General features: G+C 41.2%; 1 protein-coding gene across 1 annotated transcript; it reads left to right on the top strand.

Annotated features, from left to right (window-relative positions):
• Positions 1 to 209: 209 nt before the first annotated feature.
• Positions 210 to 25,964, top strand: LOC139380309 (pyridoxal kinase-like). The gene is made up of 11 exons (XM_071122903.1): positions 210 to 474; positions 1,147 to 1,201; positions 18,057 to 18,161; positions 19,686 to 19,769; positions 19,892 to 19,926; positions 20,052 to 20,137; positions 21,357 to 21,402; positions 21,489 to 21,600; positions 21,688 to 21,824; positions 22,875 to 22,941; positions 24,692 to 25,964. The coding sequence occupies exons 1-11, from the start codon at positions 394 to 396 to the stop codon at positions 24,802 to 24,804; spliced, it is 921 nt and encodes a 306-aa protein (XP_070979004.1). The 5' UTR covers positions 210 to 393; the 3' UTR covers positions 24,805 to 25,964.
• The last annotated feature ends 490 nt before the right edge of the window (positions 25,965 to 26,454 follow it).

Here is a 26,454-nt window from a genome sequence, read left to right as displayed (position 1 = left end):
CACACTTCTGTATCCCTGCCTTTCTATTATCATGTGTTTGACTCCGACCCTATGTAAACCATGATTGAATCAGGTTGGATGTCAGTTTACATTGGGATAGTTTGTGTGAATCATTTATTTGTACTATAAACTTAAATCATTATCCCCTTTAAGGCGCCGGTGACTTTTCTTAGGTGTCCATATAGTTGCCTGCGATATTTCAGCCAGTCAGTCTTCTTGAATCGTCAATGCTGTGTCGTGTCCTTATTGTAGCCTACAGTTGAATACAGCGGAGTTTTCGCATACGTTCGTGTTGCCTACAGGATTGTTTGCTTAGTGAGCGTCGTTAGCTCGTGCACGGAACACATCTTATTCCACAGCCCTCGTAGCTTCATTTTTAACTTCATCCTTGAAATGGAGTGTCGTGTGTTATCTATTCAGAGTCATGTTGTCAGGGGATACGTCGGGAATAAATCGGCAACATTTCCATTGCAGGTAAGAAATTAATATGTTTACGTTACTTGCTGGGTGGGGGTTTTCAATGTATGCACGTTCGACCACTCTGATCGACTAGCCTGGCTACATGCTGAGAAAGAGGAGATACAGTATCCAAGGGTTAGGAGAGATTCGCAAAACTGGTTAGATTAACAGAATTAGCTCCATTACATGGGTGCACAGTAACCTGTAGTGTATTTAGCGAATAGAAGAGATTGGAGAAGCTCTGAATAATGTTAGTCATTCAGAATAACAATAGTGCAGCATATACTTGTCAGAGGATTTTATTTATTTATTTTATTTCACCTTTATTTAACCAGGTTGGCCAGTTGAGAACAAGTTCTCATTTACATTTGTGACCTGGCCAAGATAAGGCAAAGCAGTGCGACAAAAACAACACAGAGTTACACTGGGTATAAACAAACGTACAGTCAGTAACAACAATAGAAACATACAGGATACAGTGTGTCACAAGCCTCTTATAATGGCGTGTCACTTCTCTTCCACAGACTGTTCATAGTGCCTCAACCAACCATGCAGACATAATGAATCAATGCAATGGGGTTGTACTCACATGATTGTGTGTGTTCATGAAGAAAGATATGTCATAAACCCACAAAAGTGATGCAATATTTTCAAGCATTGTTATGATTTGCTTGTCTCCCCTCACAGGTGCTTGGGTTCGAAGTGGACTCCATCAACTCAGTGCAATTCTCCAATCACACAGGTGTGTGCAGTGCAGTAACTCCGTGCTCGTTTTTCAATATAACATTTGACAGAAACAGCTGAGGCAACAATAGGCTATGTATAAGAAGTACACTAGAAGAAAATGTTATCAAGAATGAAATCCTATCCCACACAATTTGGTCTTATGTAGGAACATTAGAAATTGTGTTGTCTTTATATTGGATAAAAGTAAAGACTATGTAGAAAATGGTACATCATAGACTACAGTTGAGGAACAACAGGAAAGTAATTCTGCTTTGAAAGCTGATAAACCCCACTTTTTGAGAAAATGGCCCTTGAATGTTTTGGTATACCTACTGGAGAACTCTTCTTTGTCTACACTCGTTCAGCATCGTTCACACCCTCTTAAGCCTTAGCCACACGCATCTCTTCTTAGGGCTGCAATCCCGTTAACGGGTTCGATATGACAACAGCCAGTGAAAGTGCAGGGCACCAAATTCAAAACAACAGAAATCTCATAATTAAAATGCATCAAACATACATGTATTTTATACCGTTTTAAAGGTAATCTTGTTGTTAATCCCACCACATTGTCCGATTTCAAATAGGCTTTACAGCGAAAGCACCACAAACGATTATGTTAGGTCACCACCAAGCCACAGAAAAACACAGCCATTTTTCCAGCCAAAGAGAGGAGTCACAAAAAGCACAAATAGAGATAAAATTAATCACTAACCTTTGATCTTCTTCAGATGACACTCATAGGACTTCATGTTACACAATACATTTATGTTTTGTTTTATAAAGTTCATATTTATATAAAAAAAATCTGAGTTTACAGTGGCGCGTTACATTCACTACTTCCAAAAACATCCAGTGATTTTGCATAGCCACATCGATTCAACAGAAATACTCATCATAAATGTAGATGAAAATACAAGTTATACACATGGAATTATAGATCTACCTCTCCTTAATGCAACCGCTGTGTCAGATTTCAAAAAACTTTATGGAAAAAGCAAACCATGCAATAATCTGAGACTGCGCTCAGATTATGCACGATGTTGAAGTCAACAGAAACCAGAAATAACATTATAAATTATTCCCTTACCTTTGATGATCATCATCAGAATGCACTCCCAGGAATCCTAGTTCCACAATAAATTGATTTGTTCGATACTGTCCGTTATTTATGTCCAAGTAGCTACTTTTGTTAGGGCTTAGGTATACAAGTCCAAATGCTCGTGCAGGTCCTGCATAACTTCGGACAAAAACGTTTACAAGTTATATTACAGGTCTTAGAAACATTTCAAACTAAGTATAGAATCAATCTTCAATGAAGTTCCAACCGGAAAATTCATTTGTGTGTAGAAAAGCCATGGAACGCAGGTCGATATCATGTGAAATGCGCGTGACCAGGAAATGTCTCTCTGACAGTAACCTGACTCATTCAGCTCTTATTCAGCCCCACAACACAGTAGAAGCCTCATTCAAGTTTCTAAAAACGGTTTACATCTAGTGGAAGCCCTAGGAAGTGCAACTTCATCCATATCCCACTGTGAATTCAATAGGGGCTGGGTTAAAAAAAAAACACTTCCTGTTTGGATTTCTTCTCAGGTTTTTTTTCATCCAAGCTACTCAATAGTGCCTCCGCAGCCATAAGAAGTTACGGATTCACATGTGAGGCCATGTGATAAACAGAGTGAGTTAGGTAGTGTAGTGAACAACCAAAGATTTCAAGACTAAAGACTAATTTAATACTATGACTATCGATATGTCTGTCTACAGTTGTCACAGTGACATCATAATCATTGTCGGACAACAGTAGAAAAGTATAAACACTCAAATGACAGGCTGCATGACATCAGCAGCCTGGTGGTCCAAAATAGCATATCTGGTGTATTTTAACACCAATAAACCAATCAGTTTAAAAATGAATTTAGTAAATGTCAATCTAGCAAACCAGGCAATTAAAAGCATCTTTCTAAACAATGTTTTGGTTAGTTTCTAGCATGTTAAGTTAGCTAGCCAGGTCAAATAATGACCATACCGTATAGCTGACAATGCCTTAACTTTAGATCATTTGTATTCATTATTACACACAAATAAACTCACAATAAGGTCATTATTTACAAGTTAATGGCGAGATAATTCCAGAAAATAGTTTACGGTTATGAGTGTGACAAAATAAAAGCAGGGCATTGTCTCGTTGGCCTAACGTTATATCCTAATTTCACTTTGGTGACGATCATGTTGTTCTTCACATTACTGTCTCTGGTAAACGCACAGTATATCAAATAAAATCTAAGTTTATTTTTCACATGCACATGATACAGAAGGTGTAAACAGTACAGTGACATCATAAACATTCTTTTGAAATGGTTACTTGCATAATGGAGTCTTTTGTTTACACATCTAGCTAGCTAAACAGTGAACCATAATCCCAATTCATAACATTATTATCCTGCATGAATCTACAGGTAGCTGAAACTAACCAATCATGTTCAATGTTAGCTATCTAACATTAGAGTATAACTAGCAGTACAAATGGCTCTGAGATACGAATAATATTACTACACAGATCCTACACGTAACATTAGCTAGCTAGCTAACAGTACGCTTTAACTTGCAATGAAAATACATTTCTGACCATTTTAAACCTATAATATCTGAAAATGTAGCTAGCTAGACTCTAGCTAGATGCTTCTCCCTCTCTGTCACGGATGCCATGTTTGCCCTTAGCTTGAAGATGTAATCTGGAGACAGGTGTTTTATACAACAACTTTCTGTGAGTTCTCTTTTCGACTCCTTCTGCATATTTGCAAACAAACGCATGAATTCTCCATCCCTTTATACACTGCTTCCACTGGGCATTCCACTGATTTCAAACCTCTGTCCTCCAGAAAGTGGAGAGCATTAAAAAACACTTTTGCAGTTCTTTGTGATATCTCTCAAAAAAGCAGCATTACAAAGGATTACTTACACATACAGCGCAGCTTGTGTTATAGACAGAGGCATGCTACATGGCAGACCAATCCAAACTCATCTCTTGGCATGTCCAGCCCACTCATTTCAGCCAATCATGGCTAGCGGGAAGATTCCTGTCTTTTTCCGTGGCTAAACCAAGTAAAATTGGCATTTAATTTGTTTTATTTGTATTTTCATATGGCATACAAGTTTGTTATTAAGGCACATTATAATTTTTATTTATTTTATTTAACTAGGCAAGTCAGTTAAGATAAATTATTATTTACAATGATGGCCTACCAAAAGACAAAAGGCCTCCTGCAGGGATGATACATACAGAGAGACCTAAGACAGCAACATAGCAAGGCAGCAACACGTGACAACACAGCATGGTAGCAACACAACATGACAACAACATGGTAGCAGCACAGAACATGGTACAAACATTATTGGGCACAGACAACAGCACAAAGGGCAAGAAGGTAGAGACAGCAATCCATCAAGTAAAGCAACCACAACTGTCAGTGAGAGTGTCCATGATAGTCTTTGAATGAAGAGATTGAGATAAAACTGTCCAGTTTGAGTGTTTGTTGAAGTTCGTTCCAGTTGCTAGCTGCAGCGAACTGAAAAGACGAGCGACCCAGGGATGTGTGTGCTTTGGGGACCTATAACAAAATGTGACTGGCAAAGTTCACATGTTCCAGAAGGCATTTCTGCCCCCCTCCCCCAAAAAACATATATGTTCAAATGCCTCCTGTGCGGTAGTGACGTGCCTAGTTTCCTTAAACGAGTCACTGTATCCCTGGTTGTGGGATTCTATTTGGCCCATATCAGTAGCCAATATCATCTCGGCCCACATTCAAGATTCCAGTGACTGTATTTAGTAATCACAGTGTGTAGCACTAGCCTCACCCTCTTCATTTTTGGTGAGCCCAATTTTTTTAATCCCTCCCCCCAATTTGAGGGTTTCCACCCATCTGTTGTAAAGTTCAACAGTGTTCACTCGGAGAGAAGAATTGAGCCTTTTGTGCTTATTCAAAATGTGGTTTTGGCTCTAACTAGTGCAATCCCAAAACAATTTTTCTAAAGTTAAGTCATGAAAGACAATGTTTGTAGTGAAATGATGAGGCAGTGAACTTGTACATTACCCTGCAGTCTGTAAATAATTATTATTTCGACTTTGCATTGCATGAACTCAGAGAAAGTACTTTTGTATCTGAGCAATTGCACTTACATTAAATACAGTAAGGTGTTGGAGATAGTGCTACAGTTAATGATTGATAATCTGTTAACTGTACAGAAAGAAGGGAGATACTGAAAGAAGGGAGATACTGAACTGTTAAGTAATGGGTTCATAGAGTACATGCCATTCACTCAGAGATTGAACCCTGGGATGTTTGCATTTTATCTTCTAGTTGGCTACATGATCTACGTTAGATCATGACTTGACCTCCCAATATGGGGCTTGGTAGTGGATGAAAAGTTTTTTGTTGTTGTTGCCATGAATCCTTTGATGGTGAGACGTTAAGATCAATGTCAAGTTAGGCCTACAGCCCTCATCCCAATCTGTTTAATGGAACAAGCTAAATAAGGAGCCCTGTTGTTCCTCTACTGTTCCTCCCCACAGCCAATGTATTAAGAATTTAAAAAACTGATATCACATTTACGTAAGTATTCAGACCCTTTACTCAGTACTTTGAAGCACCTTTTGGCAGCGATTACAACCTGGAGTCTTCTTGGGTATGACGCTACAAGCTTGGCACAACTGTATTTGGGTAGTTTCTCCCATTTTTCTCTGCAGATTCTCTCAAGCTCTGTCAGGTTGGATGGGGAGTGTCACTGAACAGCTATTTTCAAGTCTATCCAGAGATTTTCGACTGTGTTCAAATCCGGCATCTGGCTGAGCCACTCAAGGACTTGTCCCAAAGCCCCTCCTGCATTGTCTTGGCTGTGTGCTTAGGGTTGTTGTCCTGTTGGAAGGTGAACCTTCTACCCAGTCTGAGGTCCTGAGGGCTCTGGAGCAGGTTTTTGTCAAGGATCTCTCTGTACTTTGCTCTGGTCATCTTTCCCTCAATCCTGACTAGTCTGCTAGTACCTGCTGCTGAAAAACATCAACACAGCATGATGCTGCCACCACCATGCTTCACCGTAGGGATGGTGCCATGTTTCCTCCAGACGTGACGCTTGGCAGTCAGACCAGAGAATCTTGTTTCTCATGGTCTGAGAGTCCTTTAGGTGCCTTTTGGCAAACTCCAAGCGGGCTGTAATGTGCCTTTTACTGAGGATTGGCTTCCGTCTGGCCACTCTACCATAAAGGTCTGATTAGTGGAGTGCTGCAGAGTTCGTTGTACTTCTGGAAGGTTCTCTCATCTCAAGAGGTACTCTGGAGCTCTGTCTGAGTGACCATCAGGTTCTTGGTCACATCCCTAACCAAGGTCCTTCTCCCCCAATTCTCAGTTTGGCTTGGCGGCCAGATCTAGGAGTCTTGGTGGTTGCAAACTTCTTCCATTTAAGAATGATGGAGGCCACTGTGTTTTGGTACCCTTCCCCAGATCTCTTCCTTGAGACAGTCCTGTCTCAGAGCTCTACAGACAATTCCTTTGACCTCATGGCTTGGTTTTTGTCTGACATGCACTGTCAAGTGTGGAACCTTTTATATAGGCAGGTGTGTGCCTTTCCAAATCATGTCCAATCAGTTGAATTCACCACAGGTGGACTCCAATAAAGTTGTAGAAACAACTCAAGGATGATCAATGGAAACCGGATGCACCTGAGCTCAATTTCGAGTATCATAGCAAAGGGTCGGAATTCTTATGTAAGTAAGGTTTTCTCTTGTCATTATGGAGTCTTGTGTGTAGATTAAGGATATTTAGATAACTAATAATTTAATCCATTTTAGAAATAAGTCTAACGTAACAAAATGTGGAAAACGTCAAGTGGTCTGAATACTTTCCGAATGCACTGTATATACCAATTATTTGATGGTCCGACCGCATTCTCTCCCCTATCAACACACTTAACTTTTGGTACCAGCGAAAATGACATAGGAAAGTAGTCAAGACGACTAGCTTCATTGAGCCTCCGCCATGTACAGTTGAAGTCGGAAATTTACATACACCATAGCCAAATAGATTTAATCTCAGTTTTTCACAATTCCTGACATTTAATCCCAGTAAACATTCCCTGTCTTAGGTCAGTTAGGATCACCACTTTATTTTAAGAATGTGAAATGTCAGAATAATAGTAGAGAGAATAATTTATTTCAGCTTTTATTTCTTTCATCAAATTCCCAGTAGGTCACAAGTTTACATACACTCAATTAGTATTTGGTAGCATTGCCTTTAAATTGTTTAACTTGGGTCAAATGTTTCGGGTAGCCTTCCACAAGCTTCCCACAATAAATTGGGTACATTTTGGCCCATTCCTTCTGACAGAGCTGGTGTAACTGAGTCAGGTTTGTAGGCCTCCTTGCTCGCACACGCTTTTCAGTTCTGCCCACAGATTTTCTATGGGATTGAGGTCAGGGCTTTGTGATGGCCACTCCAATACCTTGACTTTGAGGTCCTTAATCCATTTTGCCATAACTTTGGAAGTATGCTTGGGGTCATTGTCCATTTGGAAGACCCATTTGCGACCAAGCTTTAACTTCCTGAGTGATGTCTTGAGATGTTGCTTCAATATATCCACATAATTTTACTGATGATGATACCATCTATTTTGTGAAGTGCACCAGTCCCTTCTGCAGCAAAGCACCCCCACATCATGATGCTGCCACCTCCGTGCTTCACGGTTGGGATGATGTTCTTCGGCTTGCAAGTCTCCCCCTTTTTCCTCCAAACATAACAATGGTCATTATGGCCAAACAGTTCTATATTTGTTTCATCAGAAAAGTACAATCTTTTTCCCCATGTGCAATTGCAAACCGTAGTCTGGCTTTTTTATGGCGGTTTTGGAACCGTGGCTTCTTCCTTGCTAAGCGGCCTTTCAGGTTATGTCGATATCGAACTCGTTTTACTGTGGATATAGATACTTTTGTACCTGTTTCCTCCAGCATCTTCACAAGGTCCTTTGCTGTTCTGGGATTGATTTCCACTTTTCGCACCAAAGTACGTTCATCTCTAGAAGACAGAACGCGTCTCCTTCCTGAGCGTTATGATGGCTGCGTGGTCCCATGGTGTTTATGCTTGCATACTATTGTTTGTACAGATGAACATGGTACCTTCAGGCGTTTGGAAATTGCTCCCAAGGATGAACCAGACTTGTGGAGATCTACACATTTTTTTCTGAGGTCTTGGCTGATTTCTGATTTTTCCATGATGTCAAGCAAAGATGCACTGAGTTTGAAGGTAGGCCTTGAAATACATCCACAGGTACAACTCCAATTGACTGAAATTATGTCAATTAGCCTATCAGAAGCTTCTAAAGCCATGACATAATTTTCTGGAATTTTCCAAGCTGTTTAAAGGCACAGTCAACTTAGTGTTATTAAACTTCTGACCCACTGTAATTGTGATACAGTGAAATAATCTGTCTGTAAACAATTGTTGGAAAAATTACTTGTCATGCACAAAGTAGATGTCCTAACCGACTTGCCAATACATTTGTGGAGAGGTTGAAAAATAAGTTTTAATGTCTCCAACCTAAGTGTATGTAAACTTCTGACTTCAACTGTATATCTCACTAGCTCAGGATTTTTAAGACTCCATATATCCACTAGTTCCCTTCTAGCCATCATATTCAGGATTTCCTAAAGTTCATAGGGGTGATAGTTTGAAGTGGGATTTCCTTTACTGTCCATTGAGGTATTTAAAACCGTATTATAATAGTCTTGTTGCTTGAAGGCTTTATACATTTATTAAATATATTTTCAAATAAGTGTGGATCATCATTATTTGAACTGTATAGATTAATGAGACAAATCTGTTTATGGTCCAATAACATATTTAAAATAATCTATTCATCTTGCAGATTGTTTTGAACACTTTGCACATTCGGATCAAAATGATTGTTAATTAATATCATCATCTGTTTTGAGTTTCTTTGCCCATGGGAGAGGTATGTTTCACCTCCCCCAGTTCTTTCTCCACAACTTTATCAAAAATAGTTGAATGACTTTCCTGTAAACAATAGACATTTATATTCCTTCTCTTTTAGCCAGGTAAATTCTGATAATAAGAAAAGACTATCTGCTAACCCATTACAATTATAACTGTCTATATTATTTATTTCACCATTTACTATAATGATATAGAAGTTTCAATTGTATTTATCATGATATTTTTTTAAATGTTTTATTACTTTAATAAAAATAACTATAATGATATTACCATATCTATACCATGGTATTCGCACTGCTACTGAGTAAACCTCCAATTGTTCTCCACTATTCCAACCTCTAAAACATCCCCCCCATCCCAAGTTGGATTGTTGTCCCAGTGACTGGCAGACCATCCTTGTCCACCTGAATCCCAGGGCCTTCGAGAGATTGGGACCCATCCTTTATGAAGAGCACACAGTGCCACCCACCGAACAGAATTAACTGCCAAAAGCATTTCAAACACAGTCATCTCGATTGTATTGCATACAGTTATTTAAAAATATCTATATGCACTACCAGTCAAGTTTGGACACACCTACTCAATCAAGGGTTTTTCTTAATTTTTATCTTTACTATTTTCTACATTGTAGAATAATAGTGAAGACATCAAAAACTATGAAATAACACATATGGAATCATGTAGTAACCAAAAAAAAGTGTTAAACCAATCAAAATATATTTTAGATTCTTCAAAGTAGTGTTGATGTTACTCTTCAACCCCAAAGCAAATCAGGGGGCGGAAAATAGGTTTATTCAAAGAGAGCAAATCATGCGGGAGGTAGATGGTAGATGTTCATGTTCCCCTGTCCTCAGTGATTCTCTCCACAGAACAAAGGGACAGGATGTAGTTTCATAACCCAGCCTTAGCCTGTGGTTGACCAATTAGAATTCCTTGCAAATAAACTGGACCAATGGCCTCCACAATCACCCGACCTCAACCCAATTGAGATGGTTTTGGAATGAGTTGGACCGCAGAGTGAAGGAAAAGCAACCAACAAGTGCTCAGCATATGTGGGAACTCCTTCAAGACTGTTGGAAAAACATTCTAGGTGAAGATGGTTGTGAGAATGCCAAGAGTGTGCAACGCTGTCATCAAGGCGGAGGGTGGCTACTTTGAAGAATCTCATCTCAATATATTTTTATTTTAACTCTTTTTTTTGTTGTTGGTTACTACATGTGTTATTTCATAGTTTGTCTTTACTATTATTCTACAATGTAGAAAATAGTAAAGATATAAATTAAGAAAAACCCTTGAATGAGTAGCTATATCCAGACGTTTGACTGGTACTGTGTGTTTATATAAAAAAATCTTGCATATCTTATTTTATTTCCACAATTAACTAATAATATGCGTCATAATGTTGGCAGTTCATTCGAAAGATTGTTACCTATAATCAGGATTGTTACCTATAACCAGGATTGTTACCTATAACCAGGATTGGCATGACAAATTACATTTGGCAAGCAAATATTATTTCGGCAAACAATTATTGTGATTCATCCTGTATTGTTCCTAACATCATTACCCTTAGCAACAGATGTGGGATACACACACACACACACTCCCTGCCCTTCCCCCTCAAACAACCACAAGCTCAGATGTTCAACAGATGTTCCATCCCCAGGCCAATTCAAGAGAAGACTTGATGTGCGAATGCATATACAGTTGTAGTTGCTTGAGAAGGCATGCTAGAATGGTGAGATTTGATTAATCAATCTCAAGTTCTAGCTGATGGCGCTCACACACACACACTGGTCCCCTGTTGTGACCATTTTCCCAAGCCTCTCTGTGCAGTCAGACCTTATGATTATTTTGTGCCACTAGGGACACAAGAATTTGCCCCTTCTCTGATTGTCCGAGTGTGACCCACTCCCCATGGGTTACTGCAGCTAGTGTTGCCAGCACTGACACTACCAGGGTGGTGGGCACCCCACCGGAATCCCCACCTGCTAGGTATAAGGTCATCAAGGTTCTCATTAGCAGCTTTGAGAAATTCCTCATTATGCTCACCCATCAGGGGGCTTTGGCTTTGTTGTACCAACCCTGCCAGGCAGGCTCAGACTCTTGAGAGGTAAGTACTGCTTTAATGGGTCTCTGACAGCGTTTATCTTTCTGTCTTGGCTGCATATACTTGCAGTAGGCCTATAAAGCAGATAAGGATTTCTCCTTCGTGTGTGGGTCGCTCAGGTGGGTGACGAGGGTACAGGCCTGGGGACCGCTCCATCATGATAAGACAAATAAATAAACTTTATTTAGAATCTATTATTAAATTTATATCCCATATCGGCACAACATTAAAAGCTCTCTCTGTCACAACTCCTGCTCGCAGACACACATGGGCTCTGGCATTTGCAACCATTTTCTTTTTTCACTCACTCAACTCCAGACTTTTCCAAACACAAAAACACACACCCCACCTTCCATCACAATATACCCACATACTGTGACTTCTTCTGTCCTCTGTTTGCTGTTTTTATCCCTACCATTCTGATTCCTACCTCATTTCAGGCTTTTAAGTACTTTGTTTTCATGTTCCTTATATTTGAAGTTGTATCATTTCAATAATGATCCTTTCTTCTAATGCTGTCTTTTATTTATTTATAAATACTATGAATAGAAAGTCAAATTATTTATTTGACAACATTCCCTATCTTAAATGGTATAGTGTATTTGTGACTCGTTTCAGGAAACTCTGCGTATGTTGCCCGTCACTACTTTTATATGTATGTATGTATGTAAACTTAATTTCTTTTATCAAAATGTGTTTTTTTGGGGGGGGCAGAAATGTCTCCTGGAACATGTGAACTTTCATGTGCCTTATTAATAACAAACTTGTATGCCATATGTAAATACAAATAAAAAATTGTTAAATTACGATCCTAGCCACGGAAAAGGTGACGCAACCTTCCCGCTAGCCATGGCTGACAAAATAAGTGGGCTGGACATGCCGAGAGATGAGTTCGGATTGGTCTGCCATGTAGGTAATCCTTTCTAACACTGATTTTTTTTTAAAGATATCATGTAGTAGAACTGTATAAGTGTTGCTCTCCACTTTCTGGAGGACCGAGTTTTGAAATCAGTGGAATTAGAGTATGATAGCTAAGGAGATGGAGAACATTCTGGCGTTTGATTGCAAATATGCAGATGGAGTCGAAAAGAGAACACACACAAGGCTCTTGTATAAAACACCTCTCTCCAGATTACATCTTCAAACTAAGGGCAACCATGGCATCTGCACATCAGCACAGCTACAGTCACAAATGCCATGGATAACATAAAAACTGCCTAACCAGCTCTACTAGGGTGAGTAAAATGGTCACAGTGAGCTGTCCTCTCATTTGTGTCTGGAAGTAGCTGGCAAGCTAGCCAACATTAGCCAGTTAGATTGGGTGCTTGACTGCTGCTGTTAGGTCAGAACACTCGGATCAACCCTACTCCTCAGCCAGAGCATCCAGTGTGCGCTCTGAACACTCCAAGAGTGAAACGCTCTGAATTTACAAATTAAATTTACTAACACACCCGTAGTATAAACCAGCCTTTAGTCTTAAAATCATAGTTTTTTTTAGTACATGGCCTCACATGTGAATCCTTACACAGAACCCAAACCGGCTGCGCGCGTGCGCCATCGTGAATAAATGTATTTTGTCCCCCCACACCAAATGCGATCACGACACGCAGGTTAAAATATCAAAACAAACTCTGAACCAATTATATTAATTTGGGGGACAGGTTGAAAAGCATTAAACATTTATTCCTAGCTAGCAAGTGCAAGCTAACTAATTTGTCCTATTTACCTAGCTTGCTGTTGCTAGCTAATTTGTCCTGGGATATAAACATTGACTGGTTATTTTACCTGAAATGCACAAGGTCCTCTACTCCGCCAATTAATTCACACATAAAACAGTCAACCAAATCGTTTCTAGTCATCTCTCTTCCTTCCAGGCTTTTTCTCTCTTGACTTTATATTGCGATTGGCAACTTTCATAAATTAGGTGCATTATTGGCACTGACCTCGTCGTCTTTCAGTCACCTACGTGGGTATAACAAATGAGGAGATGGCAGATGGGTGGGGACGATGCTGAATGGGTGTAGACAAAGAAGAGCTCTCCAGTAGGTTTACCAAGACATTCAAGCGCCATTTTCTCAAAATTGGGGTTACAAGTTTATAAACTTTCAAAGCAGAATTACTTTACCATTGTTCCTCAACTGTAGTGTATGATTTACCAATTTCTTGCTCTGAGTCTCTACTTTTATCTAATGTAAAAAACACCATTTCAAATTTTGCTACATAAGACTGAATCGAGCCACATGTCACATTTGTAGTTTTTTTCTTTATCAATTGTTGTATTTTATTGTTTTCCTGTTTTTGTTTTTTTTATTCATTACAATCCCTACCATGGACAGTATTCGGTGTTCCATTATTCAACTTATTTAGAATAGCCATGGAATAGTTTTGGTGTCTCGGAACAGTTGGTTAACAATGTACAGTTGATCAACTACAAGAGCTACACGTTTCCCTTTTAAATCTATTAACCTTGAAGAGTGGGTACAGAACTTTGTGCCGTTCTGCAATTTCCTTTGGGAACTGATCATTCATTCCTATTTTCGGTGCCAGCGACTATTTTGCCCAGGGCTATAACCAGTATTTTATCTTTGAAGAATGCAAATTTGGCAACGATTGGGCGCTCGTATCACTGTCCTGTGTCTGAAACCGTGTACACGTTCACATTTGATTTTGTTGATAGTTTGGCCTGGGATCTGTAGCGCTTTAAGGAGGAATTCTTTCACCACGCTTTCAGACTCTTTCCCCCTCATTTTATTTAATACCAGTAAGTACCAGATTTTCTCACATGGATCTAGTCTGTATACCAAGTAAGGCTTCTCTCAGAAACATGTCCTTTTTTAAGTTCATTAACATCTGTTTCAAAAGTATTGACTGTACCTTTTTTTAGCTTGTTTGTTTCTTTTCTCCATTGTCACATGTTTTTAAGTACTCATTTCGAGGCTCTCCTTTAAGTCTTTACTGACACGTTCAAGTACGCCAAATTTGATAATTTATTGACTTTAGCAGGTGGGTTTCCACTCTTACCGTACCAGGTGGTGAAAATCATCAGTGTCTGATGAGGAATCTCAGTTTTCACATGGAGTTTGGTTCTGTTTTTTTTTTCATGGTTCCTCTCAGACATGTTTTGACCTCAACTGCTTCCGTAATATTTATCAATTAACTTCTCTAGCCTTATACATTTTGGGGGGTTGTTATCCAGCTTGAATATTATTGCCACGAGTAAATGGTGTAGTGCTACTACAGTGCCTTGCGAAAGTATTCGGCCCCCTTGAACTTTGCGACCTTTTGCCACATTTCAGGCTTCAAACATAAAGATATAAAACTGTATTTTTTTGTGAAGAATCAACAACAAGTGGGACACAATCATGAAGTGGAACGACATTTATTGGATATTTCAAACTTTTTTAACAAATCAAAAACTGAAAAATTGGGCGTGCAAAATTATTCAGCCCCTTTACTTTCAGTGCAGCAAACTCTCTCCAGAAGTTCAGTGAGGATCTCTGAATGATCCAATGTTGACCTAAATGACTAATGATGATAAATACAATCCACCTGTGTGTAATCAAGTCTCCGTATAAATGCACCTGCACTGTGATAGTCTCAGAGGTCCGTTAAAAGCGCAGAGAGCATCATGAAGAACAAGGAACACACCAGGCAGGTCCGAGATACTGTTGTGAAGAAGTTTAAAGCCGGATTTGGATACAAAAAGATTTCCCAAGCTTTAATCATCCCAAGGAGCACTGTGCAAGCGATAATATTGAAATGGAAGGAGTATCAGACCACTGCAAATCTACCAAGACCTGGCCGTCCCTCTAAACTTTCAGCTCATACAAGGAGAAGACTGATCAGCCAAGAGGCCCATGATCACTCTGGATGAACTGCAGAGATCTACAGCTGAGGTGGTAGACTCTGTCCATAGGACAACAATCAGTCGTATATTGCACAAATCTGGCCTTTATGGAAGAGTGGCAAGAAAGCCATTTCTTAAAGATATCCATAAAAAGTGTTGTTTAAAGTTTGCCACAAGCCACCTGGGAGACACACCAAACATGTGGAAGAAGGTGCTCTGGTCAGATGAAACCAAAATTGAACTTTTTGGCAACAATGCAAAACGTTATGTTTGGCGTAAAAGCATCACAGCTGAACACACCATCCCCACTGTCAAACATGGTGGTGGCAGCATCATGGTTTGGGCCTGCTTTTCTTCAGCAGGGACAGGGAAGATGGTTAAAATTGATGGGAAGATGGATGGAGCCAAATACAGGACCATTCTGGAAGAAAACCTGATGGAGTCTGCAAAAGACCTGAGACTGGGACGGAGATTTGTCTTCCAACAAGACAATGATCCAAAACATAAAGCAAAATCTACAATGGAATGGTTCAAAAATAAACATATCCAGGTGTTAGAATGGCCAAGTCAAAGTCCAGACCTGAATCCAATCGAGAATCTGTGGAAAGAACTGAAAACTGCTGTTCACAAATGCTCTCCATCCAACCTCACTGAGCTCGAGCTGTTTTGCAAGGAGGAATGGGAAAAAATTTCAGTCTCTCGATGTGCAAAACTGATAGAGACATACCCCAAGCGACTTACAGCTGTAATCGCAGCAAAAGGTGGCGCTACAAAGTATTAACTTAAGGGGGCTGAATAATTTTGCACGCCCAATTTTTCAGTTTTTGATTTGTTAAAAAAGTTTGAAATATCCAATAAATGTCGTTCCACTTCATGATTGTGTCCCACTTGTTGTTGATTCTTCACAAAAAAATACAGTTTTATATCTTTATGTTTGAAGCCTGAAATGTGGCAAAAGGTCGCCAAGTTCAAGGGGGCCGAATACTTTCGCAAGGCACTGTATTTAGTCTGTTTTAGAGATAATGAATATTGAGATTTCTCATGAGGCATTCTGTACTGCCATCTTCAATCCGCCATCACATCTGGGATGGTTGCATTTTAACTATTAGTAGGCTACATAATCGATGTTAAATAATGACTTGACCTCCCAATATGGGGCTTGGTAGCTGATGAAAGGACAAAATGTTCTGCCATGAATCCTTTCATGGTGAGAAGATCAATATCAAGTTAGGCCTACAGCCCTCAGCCCAATCTGTTTAATGGAACAAGCTATAGGAGCCCTGTTGTTCCTCTACTTTTCCTTTTCACCCCAGAAGTCCCCCTTATCTCTCTGTTCTTGGGTCTGGGCCAAGGGGGCCTCCACTAAACTCAGTGGGAAGCCTGTGTGTTTCTTGGTTGAAACATTTATTTTTCCCCGCATGCATTCTTAATGCTGGAATGTCTCTTCATGATTCAACAAAATAGGCCTAGCTTGTGGTCACCATATTTGTTATCTTGCGCACAGTGTAGTTAGTATCTAATTTGATAGTTCAGTGAGTTGCTCTCCTGTCTGTTTAATGTTTTATAGAGTTATCCGGTTATCTGGCTGAAGTGAAACCTGAATGTGTGTCAGTGAGTTCACTACCTTCAGGGAGGACTAACAGAAAGATGTTGGGGAGGACTAACAGAAAGATGTTGGGGAGGACTAACAGAAAGATGTTGGGGAGGACTAACAGAAAGATGTTGGGGAGGACTAACAGAAAGATGTTGGGGAGGACTAACAAAGATGTTGGGGAGGACTAACAGAAAGCTGTTGGGGAGGACTAACAGAAAGATGTTGGGGAGGACAAGGAAGGAGTGACTATAAAGAGGGAGAGCGATATTGTGGGATAAAAGCAGACAGACATTTTGTAGCCCAAACACTTCACTTTGGCCTCAATAAGGTCTGTGCTCAAACCTAGATTCCTTTGTGTGCAAATCACTTATTGCCATCAACAAGTGATTTGGGTAATGGTGTAAGTGCAGCATTTTCTTGAAGTTTCACCCCACTGTGTCCCCTCCCTGTCACAAACGCTAGCACAGGCACTCTACACATGTACATGTTGTATTGTAGATATATAGTGGTGTAATAATATTATATGATGTAATGTTTTATTTTATGTGATGTAGCTGCCTTGGCAGCATTTTAATGGGGATCCCTAATAAATACAAATGACTGACCAACTGTTTAAGTCCTAGGGGGTGCTCATATTAACTATAATTTCCATTAAAATGTGTTCAACTCATGTTCAGGGTTAGAAGTGAATAAACACATTCCTTAGACGTTTGAACTTCGAAACCCGAGACTGTATTATTTTTGCCCCAGCAGGGGGTTTATTAGAATTGTTTAGAGATTAGATTCGTTGCTGGGCCTGTTTCTTGGCTTGTTTTCTTCAATGAGCTGCTATGTCCTCAGCCCAATGTCAAAGGGAGAGATGCTAGTGAATGATTAATGCACGTAACTGAATGTCTAACAATGGAGATTGTAATCAGTCTTCCTCTGTCAGCATGTTTGATTGTCTCTCAGCCTCTTTATCTCTCCCACAAATCTACCAAATCCATACCTGAATAACTGCTTGCTGACTTCTACTTCACGTTGCCTGCTGCTGGTCATAAGAATAACTGATCACATACAGACAATATATTGATTGATGACTGAGAGATCAGTTTTTCCATAATTACCTCAGCAACCAAATCTACCTCTGGAATTCCTTACAAAAAAACATCTTGCCAACTTACCAGTCCACACTCTCCCTCCATAAACAACAGCTCCCTTTGTTGTTGGAACTTTTTATTCAGGAAAATAGCAGGCATCAGCAGACTTAAGTCTGTTGAGTATGCTTTATGTCTTAAGGTGATCCCTCACCTCTGACCCTTAACCTCTCTTGTTTCCAAGGTTACGCTCACTGGAAAGGGCAAGTGCTGACGGCAGAGGAGCTTAACGTTCTCTATGAGGGTATCAAACTCAACAACGTCAACCATTATGACTACATCCTCACGGGTGAGACTTGCAGCTGTTTCTATTGTCAATATGGTTCTGCCATTTATAAGCAGTTTTGTAAAATACAATTTCTAGGATAGTATGTATGATTGTTATGGCTGTGTTGATATTTAACCCCCTAAGGTTGATGGCCGCACCCCCGCGGAAATCAAATTAGTTTAATACAAACAAATTCCCGTGAAAATGTTGTTTTTTGCATTGGATGCGCCTCAATCCACCACATCCGCCTATGTTGCCCTTCCGCATCTGAAAGGTGAAAGGTGACAGAGCTAGAGTAGTGTTTGTCAGACCATGAGACATCCCGAAAACTGGTCTTCTCACAAAGTCATCTGTAGCATCTTAATGGTTTGGCCCAGAAAATATAATGAACCCAAACATGATGGTGTTCTCCGTTTTGCTCTGACGCCCACAAGCGTCTTGGGACTCGTCTGAAGTCGGTACAACCAATCTGCCAACTTCTGTCTGTAAAGTACGAACAGTTTGGGCTACACATTAATATGACCCCCTCGGTGCAAAGGTGAGACTCCTAAACACATTGTGTTGGTACCATTCTTTATTCATGGCTTGTTCTTAGGCAAAATTGTGAGTGAGCCCACTCCCTTGGCTGAGATGCAACCCCACACATGAATGGTCTCAGGATGCTTTACTGTTGGCATGACACAGGACTGATGGTAGCGCTCACCTTGTCTTCTCCGGACAAGCAATCGGAAAGGGGATTCATCAGAGAAAAGGACTTTACCCCAGTCCTAAGCAGTCCAATCCCTGTAATTTTTGCAGAATATAGTCTGTCCCTGATGTTTTTCCTGGAGATTAGTGGCTTCTTTGCTGCCCTTCTTGACACCAGGCCATCCTCCAAAAGTCTTCGCCTCACTGTGCGTGCAGATACTAGGCCCCTTTAGTTCCAGTGAAGGGAAATCTTAACGCTACAGCATAGTGACATTCTAGATGATTTTGTGCCTTTCCTGTTTCATCATGACAATGCCCCTGTGCACAAAGCGAGGTCCACATAAATGGTTTGTCGAGATCGGTGGGGAAGAACTTGACTGGTCTGCACAGAGCCCTAAACTCAACCCCATCAAACACCTTAGGGATGAATTGGAATGCTGACTGTTAGCCAATCCTAACCGCCCAACATCAGTGCCCAACCTCACTAATGCTCATGCCTCAATGGAAGCAAGTCCCCGCAGCAATGTTCCACATCTAGTGGAAAGCCTTCCCAGAAGAGTGGAGGCTGTTATAGCAGCAAAGGGGGGACCAACTCCGTATTAATTCCCATGATTATGGAATGAGATGCAGTGTAGCAGTAAGGACAAATATAATTTGTCATCAAATAATAATAATTATTATTACCATTATTCAATATTTTTTTGTTACTTCAAGGGATCTTAAAATTCCAAATCGCCCAGCTTAGACTCTTACGGGTTAACCTATGCTCTGTAAAGATTGGAATACGTTTTTTATTTATTTTAAGTTTACACATGAGGTTTGTGACCTTTGCGTAACTCAGATCTCTTCTTCCCCAAGGGTACACCAGGGACACCTCTTTCTTAGAGACAGTGGTGGACATTGTTCAAGAGCTGAAGAGGTTGAATCCCAAACTGGTTTATGGTGAGTAACTATTGCTACACAGATGTGTATCCCATACACTGTAGCTACGCTCAGCAAGGTTGTGGATGGATGTAGAGCTTGGGTGTGAGTGTATTCCATATTTTCTTTCTTTGTGTTATCAGTGTGTGATCCAGTGATGGGAGACCAAGGCTCTATGGTTAGTATCCATGCTTTTATAGCACTTTTTATTATAGATGTATCCATGCGTATAGTCCATTCTTATTATTATTGTTCTAGTCCTGTTCAAACCAACCATGAACATTCTACCCTCTTCTTTTCCAGTATGTCCCTGAGAATATACTGCCTGTTTACAAAGACAAAGTCGTAGCAGTGGCTGATATCCTCACACCCAACCAGTTTGAGGCTGAGTGAGTACAGTGGCTGATATCCTCACACCCGACCAGTTTGAGGCTGAGTGAGTACAGTGACTGATATCCTCACACCCGACCAGTTTGAGGCTGAGTGAGTACAGTGGCTGATATCCTCACACCCGACCAGTTTGAGGCTGAGTGAGTACAGTGACTGATATCCTCACACCCGACCAGTTTGAGGCTGAGTGAGTACAGTGGCTGATATCCTCACACCCAACCAGTTTGAGGCTGAGTGAGTACAGTGGCTGATATCCTCACACCCGACCAGTTTGAGGCTGAGTGAGTACAGTGACTGATATCCTCACACCCGACCAGTTTGAGGCTGAGTGAGTACAGTGACTGATATCCTCACACCCGACCAGTTTGAGGCTGAGTGAGTACAGTGACTGATATCCTCACACCCGACCAGTTTGAGGCTGAGTGAGTACAGTGACTGATATCCTCACACCCGACCAGTTTGAGGCTGAGTGAGTACAGTGACTGATATCCTCACAACCGACCAGTTTGAGGCAGTGTGAGTACAGTGGCTACTAGGATACATCGGGTTACATGCATTAAGTTGCTAAGTGCTACACAACATGTCATAATGTAGCTGTTACAGTAATGGGACCATCAATGCTTACTACAGTCGTACTACCTCAGAGAAAAACTTGGGTTGCTGTTCTTAGCCCTTTGTAAAGTGAAGTAGTAAGGCCCAAGGGGGTGTGGTATATGGCCCATATACCACGGCTAAGGGCTGTTCTTAGGCACGACTCAATGTGAAGTACCTGGATACAGTCCTTGTATGGAATGCTGACCACAGACGTGGCATGTTGCCCATATCCCACAAGTCCCACGAGGGGCCTTATTGCTGTTATAAACTGGTTTCCAACGTAAGTATACGTTTTTTTTGTCATGCCCATGGTATGCGGTCTGATATACCACGATTTTCAGCCAATCCGCATTCAGGGCTCAAAGCACCCAGTTTATAATAACTCTTATAGGTCACAAACTCTTTCTTCCCTAATGTTTTATTCATAAAGCAGCAGACCAAACCTTTCCCCAACCCTTTAAGGGAACTGTGTCCTGGTTTATGTATTCAGAATCACACATAGCTTGACTTGATTTGCCTGCAAAATACACCCTCTGGACTAATGTGGAATTACAATGGGCATGTGTGCAAGTATGTCTAGCACCTCTGTGCCTGTACTGTAACCTCTCTGCGTGTGTCTCTTAGGCTGCTGACGGGGAGGACGATCAGCACAGAAAAAGACGCTCTTGACGTGGGTTCCATTGTCCATTATAGAGCTATTACACATGATGATGGTTTTAATCTTTGACTTATAATGAAGGCTTCTTGCCCTCTCAGGTGATGGAGCTGCTCCATCAGATGGGTCCTGATACGGTGGTCCTCACCAGCACAGACCTGACCTCTCCTCATGGGGACCAGTTCCTGGTGGCCCTTGGGAGCCAGAAAATGGGTAAGGCAAGGGCTGGGAGGGAGGGTGAAAGTTTAACTTGCCAACATGTTAAAAGGGTAACAGACTCCTACTGTGTCCTTTCCTCAGTTAGGGCAGATGGGAGCAAGTCCACCCAGAAGATTCGTATTGAGATGCCCAAGGTGGATGCAGTGTTTGTGGGCACGGGGGACCTGTTCACTGCCATGCTCCTTGCCTGGAGCCACCACCACCCGAATGACCTGAAGGTCAGTAATAGCCCCAGCAGGGGGTTTATTAGAATTGTTTAGAGATTAGATTCGTTGCTGGGCCTGTTTCTTGCTCAGTTGTGAATGGCTTGTTTTCTTCAATGAGCTGCTATGTCCTCAGCCCAATGTCAAAGGGAGAGATGCTAGTGAATGATTAATGCACGTAACTGAATGTCTAACAATGGAGATTGTAATCAGTCTTCCTCTGTCAGCATGTTTGATTGTCTCCCAACAATGTACCAAATCCAAACCCTGAGTAACTGCTTGCTGACTTCTACTTCACGTTGACCCCTGCTGGTCATAAGAAGAACTGATGAGACTATATTGATTGATGACTGAGAGATCAGTGTTTCTATAATTACCTCAGCATCCAAATCTGCCTCTGGAATTCCTTAAAAAACATCTTGCCAACTTACCAGTCCACACTCTCCCTCCATAAACAACAGCCCCCTTTGTTGTTGGAACTTTTTATTCCGGATAATAGCAGGCATCGGCAGACTTAAGTCTGTTGACTATGCTTTATGTCTTAAGGTGATCCCTCACCTCTGACCCTTAACCTCTCTTGTTTCCAAGGCTATGCTAGTTGGAAAAGGCAAGTGCTGACGGCAGAGGAGCTTAACATTCTCTATGAGCATATCAAAACTCCACAACATAAAAATGTCAGTTTTAAGATAGAGATGTTTTTTTTGTTGCATTGGATGGGTATCAATCCGCCTATGTCACCCTTCCGCATCTGTGGTGAAAGGTGATAGAGCTGGATAGGTCAGACTACGAGACATCCCGAAAAAACAGTCTTCTCACAAAATCATCTGTAGTGTCCGAACGGCTTGGCATAGAAAATATTATGACCTCTCTTCGGAAAGATGAGACTCTCACGAACACGATGGTGTTCTCTGTTTTGCTTTACCTACCTGAAGGTCAGTAATACAGGGGACTGGGGAGGTTATCAATGCAGAGATAACAACCAAGCTACATTATCCTTAATAATGTAATACATGTAGTTTGATCCATGGACTAGCCTATCTTTTCTAACATACATGTCTCTCTTAGGCTGCCTGTGAGAAGACTGTCTCAGTCCTGCACCATGTTATCAAGAGGACCATCACCTATGCCAACGGTGAGATGATATTCAAGTCTCTACTTGCCTGTTTGTATGACTGTCTAATCTACACAACAAACGCAACATGCAACATTTTAAGATTTTACTGAGCTCCAGATCATAAGGAAATCGGTCAATTGAAATAAATTAATTAGGCCCTGATCTATGGCTTTCACATGACTGGGAATACAGATACGCATCTGTTGGTCACAAATACCTTTAAAAAAAATACAAGTAGGGGCGTGGATCAGAAAACCAGTCAGCATCTGGTGTGACCATTTGCCTCATGTAGCACGACATATCCTTCACGCTGTTGATTGTGGCCTTTGGAATGTTGTCCCACTCCTCTTCAATGACTGTGCAAAGTTGCTGGATATTGGCAGGAACTGGAACACACTGTTGTACACGTCAATCCAGAGCGTCCCAAACATGCTCAATAGGTGACATGTCTGGTGAGTATGCAGGCCACTGAAGAACTGGGACATTTACAGCTTTCAGGAATTGTGTACAGATCCTTGCGACATGAGGTGATGGCGGCGGACGAATGGCACGACAATGGGCCTCAGGATCTCGTCACGGTAACTCTGTGCATTCCAATTGCCATTGATAAAATGCAATTGTGTTCGTGGTCCTTAGCTTATGCCTGCCCATACCATAACCCCACCGCCACCATGGGGCACTCTGTTCTCAACGTCAGCAAACCGCTCGCCCATACAACGCCATACACGCTGTCTGCCATCTGCCCGGTACAGTTGAAACCGGGATACATCCTTAAAGATCTTACTTCTCCAGCGTTCCAGTGAAAAGGGAAAGGGGGATACCTCGTCCGTTGTCCAACTGAATGCCTTCAACTGAAATGTGTCTTCCGCATTTAACCCACCTCTGAATCAGAGAGGTGTGGGGGGCTGCCTTAATCGACATCCACGCCATCAGTGCCCAGGGAACTGTGGGTAACTGCCTTGCTGAGGGGCAGAATTACATGTTTTTACCTTGTCAGGTCGGGGACTTGATCCAGCAACCTTTCGGTTACTGGCCCAACGCTCCTACCCGCCAGGCTACCTGCCGCCCCCAGTGGCCATTGAAGGAGAGCATTTGCTCACTGAAGTCGGTTATGACGCTGAACTACAGTCTGGTCAAGACCCTGGGAAGAACGACGAGCACGCACATGAGCTTCCCTGAGACGGTTTCTGACTGTTTGTGCAGAAATCCTTCAGTTGTGCAAACCCAGTTTCATCAGCTGTCTTGGTGGCTGGTCTCAGACGATCCCGCAGGTGAAGAAGCTGGATGTTGAGGTCCTGAGCTGGCGTGGTTACACGTGGTCTGCAGTTGTGAGGCTGGTTGGACGTACTGCCAAATTCTCCAAAACGACGGAGGCGGCCTATGGTAGAGAAATGAATTACATTCTCTGGCAACAGCTCTGGTGGACATTCCTGCAGTCAGCATGCCAATTGCACACTCCCCCAAAACTTAAGACATCTTTGACATTGTGTTATGACACAACTACACATTTTAGTGGCTTTTTATTGTCCCCAGCACAAGTAGCACCTGTGTAATCTGTCAGGTTCGATGGATTATCTTGGCAAAGGAAAAATGCTCTCTAATGTAAACAAATTTGTGCTCAACATTTGAGAGCTTTTTGTATGTATGAAACATTTTGGGGATTTTTTTTACATTTTTCATTTCATGGGACCAACTCTTTTTACATGTTGTGTTTTATATTTTTGTTCAGTGTATATTCCAGTCTAACATCTCTCCTCCTCTCCATCAGAGATGGCCGGCCCTGGTAAGAGACCCAACCCTGCTCAGTTGGAGCTGAGGATGGTCCAGAGCAAAAAAGACATTGAGGACCCGGACATCGTAGTGGAGGCCACCATCTTATAACACCCAACGCCTGGTAAATAGACATATAGGACTTTTACATCATGAAGTGTCATCTTGCCTTATAGGATCTTGTAGAGAGCACTGTTTTCATGATGGACATCAGACTATTTGACCTGCACACCACACACACATTTACTTAGTCACTGCCGTGTGTCTTTACTTTGACCCGAGCATTGTCACCCATTTGAAAACATAGATGGTCTTAGAGCAGGGTGGTTTAACTTTTCTCAGCTTGAGATCCAGTTGAGAAATTGACCGTCCTTCCGTGACCCAATTAATCCTCTAACGACCCCAATTAAGAATAGTGTGTGATTTTTATAGATGTATTCTCATAACTCACAACCCACCTCTCACATTACCCAGGGCCTACTTTGGGTCCCGACCCATAGTTTCAGAAACCCTATCTTAAGAGGAACACACACAGGTTGTGGATATTACCATACATCAGAATAGTGAAGTGACTGTATGGATACCTGATTGGCCCTCAATACGGCATAGGTATTTGCATGGGCCCTGAATTTCCCCTGACAATGTGAGCTGACCAGGAAAATCTCTGCGCTTCGGTTATGGGTTGGTGATACATCATAGGCTTTTATCAGATCCAGTGACGCATTATATTTGTGCTACCATGAAGCATGTTATGCAGTACTAATCCGTGCACGTTTGATTTTCAATTGCCCATTTTTTAAAAATATTTTAGGCAAAAAGTATAATATTTCATAGATTGACAATTGTACGTTTTTGTTTTCATACTTTTTAATGATGTGAATGATACATACAAGGACTATTAATGTACTTTGTCCTAATAATAATGCTTGTCATTCTTAAATGTCTTACACATTTCTAACTGAGGTAACAATATTTGCACAGATAATCATGATAAACATGTTTGTTATTAATGTTAATCATTGAATGCTTTTCATGGTCTTGATTGTCTTACTATTTTCATATCGTTACTAGAACACAGGCCTGTGTTGGTATGAAAAAGTACAATTTGGCCTTAGTGGAGTCGTTTAGAGGAATACCGTTGTTGAATGTTTTGTATCTATGCCTGCAAAGGTAATGAAATAAATATTTATTATACAATGTTAGAAAGATAAGTGCCAAAGCTGAAGCTCTGATAAATGATGAGGAATAATACAATATTTTAATTAAACCCACCGGTCTCTGTAGTTGGGCCTCTATGCCTCATGTTCCTGTTGCTATGTGTCCCTTGAGTGGGATTACAGTGAGATCAGTAGTGTTCTGTTCTACAGTCCTATAAGAGAGTGTGAATAGGAGCAGGCTTTAGCTCCGTTTTGCACTATTAATTGATGCCACAGGTATTGGTGCCTGGAAATGAATGATTTATGCCACCAGTGAATCTCTATTTTCTATATTATTTTGTTTGTGCTGGAACTAATGGAAATGACGATGCCACAAAAGGTGAATGTTGGAGATTAAATAAATTGGAGGAATATTACAGAGAATCATTTTACCGTCTGGGTGGAGGCCTGTATTCTGGTGAGATTATAGGGTCAGGTTTCACAGCATCATAGTTCGCTGCACTAATCCCATTGTGGATAGCCTGCAACGACCCAAATAAACAGGCACGCCAAGTAAAGATGATCACTCTGCTGTGTCAAGGGAACTCCAACCAAAATGACGAGT

Source organism: Oncorhynchus clarkii, chromosome 22, assembly GCF_045791955.1.
Source record: "Oncorhynchus clarkii lewisi isolate Uvic-CL-2024 chromosome 22, UVic_Ocla_1.0, whole genome shotgun sequence".
NCBI classification, from domain to species: Eukaryota; Metazoa; Chordata; class Actinopteri; order Salmoniformes; family Salmonidae; genus Oncorhynchus; species Oncorhynchus clarkii.
Note: the sequence above shows the minus strand (reverse complement) of the source record. Positions and strands in the feature narration are given on the sequence as shown.

Excerpts from the sequence above, each read along its gene's own strand:
- LOC139380309 (XM_071122903.1), top strand. The coding sequence starts at position 394 with ATGGAGTGTCGTGTGTTATCTATTCAGAGTCATGTTGTCAGGGGATAC. Across the intron at positions 1,202-18,056 it reads GCAATTCTCCAATCACACAG|GTTACGCTCACTGGAAAGGG; the intron begins GTGTGTGCAGTG and ends CTTGTTTCCAAG. Across the intron at positions 21,601-21,687 it reads CCTTGGGAGCCAGAAAATGG|TTAGGGCAGATGGGAGCAAG; the intron begins GTAAGGCAAGGG and ends TCCTTTCCTCAG.